This window comes from Dreissena polymorpha, chromosome 9, assembly GCF_020536995.1.
Source record: "Dreissena polymorpha isolate Duluth1 chromosome 9, UMN_Dpol_1.0, whole genome shotgun sequence".
Taxonomy (NCBI): domain Eukaryota; kingdom Metazoa; phylum Mollusca; class Bivalvia; order Myida; family Dreissenidae; genus Dreissena; species Dreissena polymorpha.
The window spans coordinates 50869400-50881782 of record NC_068363.1 but is presented as its reverse complement, the minus strand read 5'-3'; the positions used below and the strand labels follow the sequence as shown (position 1 = coordinate 50881782).

The 12383-nt window shown below is 37.2% G+C and overlaps 1 protein-coding gene across 5 annotated transcripts; it reads right to left on the bottom strand.

The window, feature by feature from the left end:
- Positions 1-1323: 1323 nt before the first annotated feature.
- LOC127845101 (15-hydroxyprostaglandin dehydrogenase [NAD(+)]-like) lies at positions 1324-10362 on the bottom strand. Of its 5 annotated transcripts, none has more exons than XM_052375804.1 (8): positions 10338-10362; positions 9043-9315; positions 6137-6260; positions 5765-5877; positions 5163-5259; positions 3781-3857; positions 3258-3421; positions 1324-2925 (listed from the first exon to the last, which is right to left on the bottom strand). In XM_052375804.1, the coding sequence occupies exons 2-8, from the start codon at positions 9133-9135 to the stop codon at positions 2802-2804; spliced, it is 792 nt and encodes a 263-aa protein (XP_052231764.1). In that variant the 5' UTR covers positions 9136-9315; positions 10338-10362; the 3' UTR covers positions 1324-2801. The 5 variants fall into 5 exon arrangements, with proteins under 5 accessions (XP_052231764.1, XP_052231759.1, XP_052231762.1 ...); XM_052375799.1 differs by lacking the exon at positions 10338-10362 and adding an exon at positions 10163-10319; XM_052375802.1 differs by lacking the exon at positions 10338-10362 and adding an exon at positions 10141-10182.
- Positions 10363-12383: the final 2021 nt, after the last annotated feature.

Below are 12383 nucleotides of genomic sequence, written 5' to 3'. Positions count from 1 at the left end.
GTCTTCCTACTTGACTTACAGATGAAGTGTTTCGGTCCATCGTTTTTTGGCGAAGTTATGTGCCTTGGAATTAAAAAATTCCCGTTTTATGGAATTTTTTTTTTACAAAACGCTTTAAGATATTTATTTGATTGTTGGTATGTGAGTTTACTTACATGTCTTGATGAAGTGTGAGTTTCGCTCCGGTTCTTTTAGTTTTGGCGAAGTTGTGGTTCTTGGACTTAGAAATACTCCGTTTTCTGGATTATTTTAAGAAACGCATTCCGATATTTACCTGTTTTATGCCCCCGAAGGGTGGCATATAGTTTTTTAACTGTCCGTCAGTCAGTCCAAAAACTTTAACATTGGTAATAACTATTGCAATATTTAAGATATCAACTTGATATTTGGCATGCATAAGTATCTCATGAAGCTGCACATATTGAGTGGTGAAAGGTCAAGGTCATCCTTCAAGGTCAAATGTCAAATATATGGCTTCAAAGGGGGCATTGTGTTTCTGACAAACACATCTCTTGTTTGGTATGTGAGTCTACTTACATGACTTACATGCAAAGTGTGACTTTCGTTCCGGTCCATCGATTTTTGACGAAGTAAAGGGTCCTGGACTTTCTCTAAAATAGCTAATGTGTGGCTGCAAAGCGCCTTTGGGGCATTGTGTTTCACAAACGCAGGTCTTAGTAATCCTATTACGATATGTGTCTTCGGGCGTTGAAGTGCCACTAAGAGACGTTTTTTAATTAATTGAAAATGTCAAGAAACAAAAAAAACACAGTGCATTTCAAAACGCGAGAACCTTTAAAAGGACTTTTCCGCAGATTGTCGAAATGAACGTTTTTGCCACAAATTCAAGAAATAGAGGAAAATTGTAAATCAGGGAGCGATATAACACTTCAAGCGTACAATCAAAGCCTTCATACATTTTTGTTCACGAATAAGCAACATCGGAAAATATGAAATTGTTAAGACGTTACTGAAAAATGTGACCATTTTTCAACGCGCGAATGTAATAAATCGTTTGGCTTTTTTTCAAAAGCATATATTGGGTACTAGACCTTAAATAGTAAATCGATTGAGTATTTTGGGGCTTTTGTTGGTATTCGTTATACTTTGTGACAATACGCTGCTTGTTAGAATTATAAACTGCATGATAACACGTTTAAGCTCGAATAGCCGAGTGATTTAGAAGATAGTGATTAAAAATAGCCGAGTGATTTAGAAGATAGTGATTAAGAATAGCCGAGTGATTCAGAAGATAGTGATTAAGAATAGCCGAGTGATTTAGAAGATAGTGATAAGAATATATATTTTTAATCACAAAGCCCGTTCAGCCTCAGAGTATTTATTTTTTCTTAAATTATATTTATGTTTTATAGCCGGGCTCATAAAATTATGATGTTTACATTTATCAACTTAAAAAAGTTAATGATAATCTACACAACAAATGCCAAAATATTTTAACAAATCCCTTTAAAAGTTAAGACTTAACGAAGTTCGCCTCGGCTGCGTGAAGAAGACATACTATCTAAAATCGCTTTTGTTCATTACCTGTATTTATTTTGTTGGTGTGTTACAATTGTAGTTTCATTCTTTATTCTCATTTATATACATACATTACATATTTATAACAGAGACACATATTCACACTAAAACATTATGTATATAACCGCTCATGATGTTGAGCTATAAGAGATATTGCAAATGTTTGCATATCATTATATAAAATATAATTCTATTATCACTATTCACAATACTAACAGGTAGAAAGTAAGTGCTACTCTTTCTTTAAAAATAAAATAATCAAAGTTAAGACAATGATTGCTGTAAATTGGAGCACTAGCGCGCTAGTAAAATACATTTTTGTATGAACATAAGTTAAGCTTTTCCGAATTAAGAAATCGTTAATGCACCTATTTCTTTCTTTAAAACAGTCATTTATATAGGAGTGTGTACTATTGAAGTTATTTCTGTTAACAAATGTGTAAGAGTACACTATTCACATACAATGATTAATCAATTCCAAAACAATTACTTACTACTAATGGCAATTCAATGAACAGTTTAAATACGATAGAACTTATACATTAATGTACAAATCAAATGGGTATATAAAGTATTTCTTACTGTTGACATATGCATTGAACAAATTAAAATATAAAAGCAAGACTCGCAACTTGTTATTTTTGTTCAATACATTTTACATGCACCTACCGTTAGATTTTCCTAAAACGATATGTTCTCTCTGTACAATATGAATTCATGAACTCTGTAAACACACAAATAATGGTCAAAGACTACATACAATATATCTTTTTTTTTTCCAGCCCTGCCAGTTGGCACATAGTGTATGCTTTTCCGTTCAATTAACGAGATATTGATGGCAATACTATTGAAATGTGGATCCTTCTCACCCTTCTCGCTTATTTATTAAGTTTCTGCAAGGATTTGAGCGCATGTTGTGACCTGGTACTTATGGACGCCAGCTTGGTTTTCGTGGTCATAACGGTCATCATATGCGAGCTGTCATGATTCGCTTTAGTTGAATGACTTCAACCTGTACACGAATGTTATACACATGAACAAATTAACAGCACCCAGAATGTACTTATATTCCCCAACAACCGATGTTTTGTATACGTCCGTTTTTCGATTGCCTTCTTATCTCATTGTTCGGTTACACGTCCATTTTTCGGTTGTACACAACAATAGGTTCTGTCCCATAAACGATACGCAAATCCGCTGCTCCATTGCACTGCCGCTGTTAAGTAAACGATTTGTTCCGTTACACGATGCATGAAATTATGTTACACGTCTTGTACAGTAAGCGTGCTGTAAACGTTCCCAGTCTTCTTCGCGCAACGCAAAATCAACCCGTTTCTCGTTTCATCCGTGAGAATGTCAATTAATGCCGCCGACACATCTTCTGTGCTAAAACACGCAAACTTCCAACCGTCACATTTACAATAAGTGTTTTATTCCTAAACAATTTTCTAAATTTTAGCAGTTTGTACTGCATCAGTAGGAATGAGATAACTATAACCAAAAAAAAAAACTATCGGCACAATTCGTTTCACAAAACCCGAAACATATGTTCCTAAAGATTATAATTCAGACGGACATACACAGCGGATAACATTTATTCTTTCGTTTTCGGGTCGAAAAAAGAAGAAACAAAGATCAATGTGCTGCGATGTTATACACATGTGCAACAATTAATTTAGGATCAATCGCCGCGCAAACCAATTCCACGTGAACAGTACCTGAGTACTCCAATGCGCTCAATGAACGCGTTCACGGCTGTCTGGTCCCCGCCGATAGTCTGGGAAGCGTCCCCCGCCGCCATCTGTCTAAACATGGGCGTGTCTACGAACGCCGGACACATCACGTTGAGTCGGATGTTTGACTTTTTGGCCGCCTCGGATACCTTAATAAAGATGTTTCTTTGTTTGTGCGGTGCATCCTTAATACTGATTATTGTTTATTTATGCATTGGGGAAGCTCAAAATAGAATGGTAATATCTTAAGAGAAACAAATAGTTATTATATGTTTACGTTTGTTTACACAAAAATGTCAAGCATTTCTACTCGACAATAAGTGTTGACGGAGTCTGTTTGAATGTACGTTAATTTACACAAAACGTTTAGAACTACAATGGGTTAATGTCAAGTATTCCTCAAACTTAATCGAAACAGTTTTTCCCTTTCTTCGGGACAATTAAACGGGTAACATATCTTGTGTTTTTGTGTGATCAACATAGATATAAGAAGTGTTTTTCAACTTACTGCATAACATCGTGTAGCGTGAATGATTCCTGCCTTAGTGCAGCCATACACAGGCGAGAATGGGTTCGGATTCAAACCTGTATCCAGAAAGTACACATATTAAAGCAGCCATCTATTTTTCAATTAAATGGCTCAAACATGTTGACAGTTCTGGTGTACTACGGTACCACTGAAGTGACATACGGAATATTGCTGAAATATTTCACCTTCGTGCCACCGTTGATACTGCATTTAGTATCCATTTACTCGTAATAAACGAAATAATAACTTTCCTCTCATTATGTATTATTTGACCAAGGAGAAATCTCCAACAGAAGTAAGTTGTTGAATAATGAAGTCATACTGTGCAGTAAATCATAATTCTTTAACTTCCCGTTCAGGTCCACTGACGGGCGCTTACCGCCATACTGGGCGCTTATCCGTCATACTGGCAAAGTTGACGCATACCCGCCATACTGGCCACGTTGACGACACTAACCCGCGTTACTTGCCACGTTTATCCACCATACTGGCCACGCTTTCCCGCCATACTGGCCACGCTTAACCGCCATACTGGCCACGCTTTCCCGTCATACTGGCCACGCTTAACCGCCATACTGGCCACGCTTTCCCGCCATACTTGCCACGATTACCTGCCATACTGGCCATGCTTACCCGCCATATTGGTCACGCTTACCCGCCATAATTGCCACGATTAGCCGCCATATTGGTCACGCTTACCCGCCGTACTGGCCATGCTTACCCGCCATACTGGCTACGCTTATCCCCCATACTGGCCACGCTTACCCGCCCTACTGGCCACGCTTACCCGCCATACTGGCCAGGCTTACCCGCCATACTGGCCACGCTTACCCGTCATACTGGCCATGCTTTCCAGCTGTCGTTTCCCGCCATACTGGCCATGCTAACCCGCCATACTGGCCACGCTTACCCGCCCTACTGGCTACGCTTATCCGCCATACTGGCCACGCTTACCCGCCCTTCTTGCCACGCTTACCCGCCATACTGATCACGCATACCCGCCATATTGGTCACGCTTACCCGCCATGTTGGCGGGTATCCAGCTGTCCTTTCCCGCCATACTGGCCACGCTTACCCGCCCTACTGGTCACGCTTATCCGCCATATTGGTCACGCTTACCCGCCATACTGACCACGCTTACCCGTCATACTGGCCACGATTACCCGCCATACTGGCCACGCTTACCCGCCATACTAGCCACGCTTACCCTTCCTACTGGTCACGCATACCCGCCATACAGCTCACGCATACCCGCCATATTGGTCACGCCTACCCGCCATGTTGGCCACGCTTAACCGCCATACTGACCATGCTTACCCGCAATACTGGCCATTCTTACCCGCCGTACTGGCCATTCTTACCTGCCATGCTGGCCACGTTGACAATGCAGCCCCCGCGGCCTCCATGCTCTACACTGAGATAGTACATGGCGAGTCGCAGTCCACGTAGGGTCCCTTTCTGTCGGATGTACAAGGAGTAATCAGTTTGGTTTCAATCGTGTTCATAATCATGGCCAAAAGCTTAATAGTGTTTAAAGCTATTAGCCGATAGCAAAAATATTTTTTTTTACATTTCGACTCCTCTGGCTAGGTCTTATCATGTAACGCTGGACTACACAACCGAGCATTGCAGGTTCGATCTCAGGTCCGGCCATATACCTTAAGAAGGGATAAGTAATGAAATCCTTAATATGACTACCCCCCCCCCCCCCCACACACACACAAACATCAGATTCAAGAGGGGCACTTGTCAGTTACCGACATTAGTGTTTGAACTTTGTACTGGTTATCCAGCTGTCCTAGATGTGTTTGTACACTCGACAACGTAAGGGCGAGATAGAAAAGTATGTACACACGATCCAACCGACAGATATAAGGATAACAATAAACAAGTTTCAACATCATCTTATAAGAGTATATTTAGTTAGCAATACATCAAGAGTTAACATATCACAACATCTCACCATGTTAACATTCACAGTTTGTTCCCACTTCTCGTCCGTTTCCCCTCCTATTCCAGCGTTATTGACGACTATATCGATCCCACCGAACGCCTCTTTTGTCTGTTTGAACACAGCTTTAACATAAGAAAGACATGGCGATAGTAATACAGAACAGGGGAGGTCTGATTTTGTATGTGCAATTATTCCTTGGTTAAATAATATGCATATAATGTCGGCAAAGTTCAAATAACTAGTTGTGACGAATTGCAAAACAACCCAAACAGCATAACATGCAGTTGTTATGATGTAAATAGACATGCATGCGAACTGTTAACGTTTAACAACGTAACATAGATAAAGTTTCTTTTACGCAAACATAGACGCACGACAAACCCTCAAACTCCGTCGCAGACGTGATGTTACACTTAGAGAACATGACGTTGTCGTGTCCGTACTGTTGTCTGAGATCCAACTCCGTGGCCACACCCGTCTCTGCGTTGAAGTCGGCAATACAGACCTAAGATTATAGAAAAGAACTGTATTAGTGCGGGACATGTTTGAACAGACCTTTATCAATGAGTGACGTGTTGAAACATACCTGAGTCAATGGGTGACATTTTGGAACAGACCTGCATCAAAGACCTTACCGATGTAAATGTTTGAATTTTTTTTTCCTTTCAAGTTGATGACCACATGTCAATTTCTTGTATGCTGTTTAACTCAAGCCTAAATTATGCAAGATTCGATGGCCGATTGATAACAGCAATATGATCATTAGGCCCCGGGATCGAATCGGGGTCAGCAAAAAATGTTTCACGGTTATTTATGACCTTTTAATGTCATTGCACGTTAGCATGAAGTACCGTGAAGTTAAAATATGAAATAAAAAATAATTTTATAAAAAATTACAAAAATACACTAACAAAGTTAGACACGACGTTAATCGCTCAATATTTTACTGTGCCTTGCATGGATACACATATATGCAGTATATTGATATTCGTCCGCAAATTCATGATGATCATCGAGCAGAGAGAAAAGTTAATATGATTTATAATGTTATTTATATAGAACTATCCGCTCGCGGGAATATCATGTAAATTGAGCGAATCAATAATGAACACATGTCGACTCTAGATAGTGACATACATGTGTAATTCATCGAATTTTTGATCACGGTAGACAAATGTATAAAAAAAATCCTGAAAAAAACTCAGTTGATAACTATAAGTAATGTACAATAATTTAGTAATAACTACATACAGTATGTAAACTAACGAAAGCCTACAACCAGTACTTTGTTTCTTTGGGGGAGATCTAAAGAACGCTCCCACGGTGGGGATCGAACCCGTGACCTCCCGGTAAATCAATGTAAATCAATTGTTTTCGTAGTTTATCTCTGAAGATGTGTTTACATAAAGCCAAAGCGATGTGTTTACATATTGTTAAAGCTTCTTTTGTTCAGTATTGTGATTTATTATGCTCAAAGACTAAGCCCGAAGTTAAAATACGACCGCAATAAATGTATCTAACTTCAAGGCTTGTAATTCAAAGCGGACTAAGACCAAACAAAAGTTGCTTGTTTTCACTTACATTTAAAAAACTGGGAATTTCAGGCAATATTTCGTTGCCTTTTATACTATACTGTAAGCAAGTTATTTCCCACCTTAATAAGGATGTTTAATGACAAAACTTTCCAAAAGGCCATGCTAAATTTCTTCCTTACATGTAAGACTTAATTTTGCGTATTACTATGATCAAATGTAGGGTCGTTCAGTTTAATGGAAACACACAATTTTGTAAGTACAAACTATGCAGTAATACCGACTTAGCGATAACTTCAATCGGATTAAAGGAACGGTGCGTATGGTGTATTTTGCTTATAATTGAATATTGGATTTTCGTATATTGATAAACTATTAATGTTTATTCAAAAGTAATACTGCAGATAAAAAATCAAGGAGTTAAGTCCTATCGTTTATCAGGTATCGAGTTATCGCATATGGATATAATTTCTAAAATGACTATTCAAAAGTTGTAAATACATGTAAGAGTTAAGATAAACAAACGATTCAGGGCCGTTCGCAGGAATTTGGGACCGGGAAGGGTGCGAGAGGTGTCTCCCCGCCTGATTTTTGTTTAATTTGGAACTTTTCAAAATGAAATTTATTGCTTAACAAAACTATTTTGTGATATAAATTTATGGAATATACCAAGTAATTAAGCACCTTAATCAAGTCTAAAGCTTTGAAGATTGGTGTGAAATTCACACCATTGTTTAAAGCTTTAGATTTCATAAAGGTATTATGCTTGGTGAAGAAGAAAGGCAAACTTTGACAATAAAAAACTTTTATTAAGAAATGTATAATGAAGTATGGCTGACAAATAACCATAATAGCATTTTCTCTTTGAGTTCAAACCTCCTCAAACGTTTAAAATTGAGATTATTTTGGTATGTAAGTCTACCTACATGACCTACAGACGAAGTGTGAAATTCGTTCCGGTCCATTGATATTTGGCGAAGTTATGGGCCGTGTACTTATTTTATAATAACCGTTTTCGGAGTATTTTTTATGCAACACTTTCCGATATTGAGCTGGAATTAGATGACTCTGGTAGGATGGCATATAGAGGTCGGACTGTCCGTCCGTATGTCCGGATTTCATTTCGCAGACTTATTTTCAAAACGCTTTAAGATAATTGTTGACCTGCTATTTGGTGTGTGACTCTACCTTCTTTACTTACCGATGGAGTATAAGTTGCGTTCCGGTCCATTGATATTTCGCGAAGTTATGGGCTTTGTACTTATTTTTTATGTAACAACCGTTATATTTTATCATTATGTTAAACAGGAGCGGTAACTCTTGCCAAAGTCACTATATATCAACAATAATAATAAAGATGAAAATATATTATTCAACTTTCGGCAAGATAAAACTCGTCATCAACGACTTACATTTAACATAACTTCTGTCAAAAAATTATGTTGCTTTAATTTATTATTTAATATTCCATTTAATTTATACACCACACGAATAGCTTTGGATTAATAGTTATATTTTTATAGATTTAATTCGAACTGAACTGAGACCAGGGTACACATAACTATTTATTGCCGCGCCATTGTGTCACACGGTAACTCGCATCTTTTCAATAGATTTTAGGTCAACTTAGTCTGAATAACACACATAAACCCATAGATTTATTTCATGTTTAAATGTACCTCATTTGATTGAAAAAAAAACAACAACTAATTTTCAATGAGTTTCGTTAAATACGTTGTAAAGAAAAAAGTCAACCTTAGCTGCAGCTTTAAGAAGCGCCTCAGCGAAACCACGTCCCATTCCCGAGGCACCGCCCGTCACCAACGCCACCTTGCCCACCAGGTGCATTCTGCGGTCCACCGGAAGAGCAGACGACGTGATCCCGCACGTGACTTTCGTGTCTCAGACCCAGTTGTAAGGCGCTCTGAGACAGTTTCACTCTGGTTCTGCAAGCAAACGACAGCGCGGAGAGAAAATCTGAATGTATCCTCGTTGAATATCCTTTCGTTCAGATTTTTCGTATTTGCGCTGAAAATGATTTAGAACGGTGGACGTTGATTCATTTATTATCATGAAAAAAAAAACACGAAATAATCAAAGGTAATAGTGTTCTTCTACACGAATCTCATTAAAACCACAACCTCAATCAATATTAAACAGCAAAGCACTTCAGTTATACAGACGGCAGTCGCGCGGAAGTGATACTAGCGTTCTTTCGGATTCTGTTCTATGTCACAATTGAACGCGCTCACCAGGAAGCATCTCTTATAGTCGTGTCTATCAAACAAAACGCATTGACCGATGTGAAGACATGAACAAAAGTATTATTAGTTTCATAAACTCGGAGTTTGTTTCGTTAGTCCGATTGTTCTTGTTCATTGCAATAAGAAGGGACATAAGAATTTAAAAGTGGTTCAATTTGTTTTCTTTCAAACGTTCATACCATTTGTATGTTTAAGTTGCATGCAACGTTTTGATCATGAAACATAGACTTTATTATTATTTGCTGTAAACTGTATAGTATTTTATAAATATTTATATATTTCCTGTATAAAAGTATTAATAAAAAAAACTTCTTCAATGTAGGTCAAACAAACGTTGAGAAACTTCTGAACGAAAAAGTGCAATTTAAATGATCCTACAAAGACTTAACACATAAACTAATATGTTTACAAGCAAATTAAATGCATACACACAAATTGTATTACCTTTTAAAACATCCGAACATAAATAAAAGGTTATTAAAAATATCTTAAAATAATAAAACGTTGAAGTAAAAAAAAACTAGCACGTTATTTTAACAAATCTCTCAAATTTGTTCTTTATTACAATACGGAAAATGAACACACACACTGAAACAATATCCCGATATCACCTGTATTTAAAACGCTTATCTGTACAACTGGCCGTGTTATGAGATTGAAATCGGATAGTATTTAATTTGCACAAGTTCACAACATTATCTATATCATACAAATTTAAACGCTTCGTCTAAATCCAATAATTTAAAACCAGCTTGTTAACCGCACAGTCAAGTGCTTGCTATATACCTGTCAAACAACCATTTGCGACCAATGGCATTAGTAAAAGTGTGACTCAGCGAAAACAGTCTCACAGAAACATGATTTAAAACAAGACTTAAACCCATTTTCTAATTCCTAATAAGGGGTTTAACAGAGTTTTTACAGTATTTAGCTATTAATAGTGTTGCTCAAAATTGTCTTCCGGTTTGTATCAAAAACAAGGACACTCCCGAAGTATTGCTTTGACACTATGACCTTGACATGCGGAGATGGGGGGAACAAACAATTTTGTTTTTATTTGGAAATTGAAACACACAAACATGTCAATATATATGCTTAATTGATAAAGGCATTCTCATAAGCATGAATGTTATTCTTATAGTTATGCTTAGCACAGTGACATTATACACACGGAAACAAACTTATAAAAAGAGTAATGTTTTTTATGCCCCACACTTTCTATAAAAATTTGTAACATAGAGGAAGTTTTATTTAAATCCCTTGAAATTACTTCAATACGTATGAAGTAAGGCTTGATAGTGTAATGTCTTCTCGAGATGGACTATATTTGTTTGCATACTATTCAATTTAAAACCTACCCTCTGATCGCTTTAATAGATTTCCGATATATTACGACCTGGTTGTACTAATACAAGGTTTAAGTATTCGATTCACGCGTTAAATTTTCGTATTTGGGTTTTCATCGACTGTTTCGATACTATTTAATTTAAAACCTACCCTCTAATCGCTTTAATAGATTTCCGATATACTTCGACCTGGCTGTACTAATACAATGTTTAAGTATTCGATTCACGCGTTAAATTTTCGTATTTGGGTTTTCAACGACTGTTTGGATTGGTACATTTGAATGAAATCGTTTTAAACGCGCGTTTAGTTTGTTATTCCGTTTAGGATAAGTTTGATGTTCGACTAGTCCTCAAACAGGTTAACCAACCAATGCGTTGAATTGACTGTTCCAAAGCGGCGATTTCAGTTTGGATCATTTTATGCATATAGTTAGTGTTCTGTTGCGAAAATAGTAACCAATGATTTCTCTCATTAAAGGGTGTCTGGAGTTTCATCGTTAGTCGTTGGCACATGAAAAATAAGCAAAGAACTCTGTATGCGATGGATTTAAATTGCAATAAGAAAAGTTGTTAAAAATTCCGATGCAAATGAAATATCACGGTTCTCGTATGTTCTGTCGAATGCCATAACACCAATAGAATTCCCAATAGCAAATGTAGCAATGTCGCTTTACCGGTATGTCTGTGTATTCCAATGGCAGATCTAACGCATTTATGGTGCTGCTCTCTCAGCACACGTATTTGAAGTGTTTAACCCTTTGCATGCTGGGAACTTTGTCGTCTGCAAAAATTTCATCTGCTAAATTTCTAAAATTAGCATGTTTTTCCAAGAATACTATCAGAATAACAAACAGTTTGGATCCTGATGAGACGCCACGTTCTGTGGCGTCTCATCTGAATCCAAACTGTTTGCAAAGGCCTTCAAAATTCGGTTCCAGGACTGGAAGTGTTTAAAGTGTTTCGTCATATCCTAGCAAACTACCGTTTATGACGTGTTAATTGGCTACAACACAATTGTTTTGAAACCCTTTTTCGTCATCGGATAATTTTCAAGTTGGTATTAGGGATAAAAGTACTTTTGGAAACAACTGTCGTAATTACGGCAGCTGTCTGAATGCCGTTGGCAAGACCCTGTTGTGTAAACATAGTGCATTGTTACCATAAATACCGGTAGACATTCATTCCAAGTGTTTAGCAAGCGTTATTGATTCAATACAAAGGTCGACAATTATTTGCCCGAATTTATTCATCAGTTAACCGATATTCTTCTTTTTTGCCATTTACATTTTAACTAGCTCAATTATTTACCTAAGCAAGCCATATAACAATATTATATACAAAAAGTACATTATTTCACGTTGTCTTTCATTAACATTTATTAATTAACAATAACTCGATTTTTACGAAAAATAGTAACGAAGATACAAAAACGTGCAAGCAACAAAATAATTCTGATTATTACTTCTCGTAATAATCATTATGATAC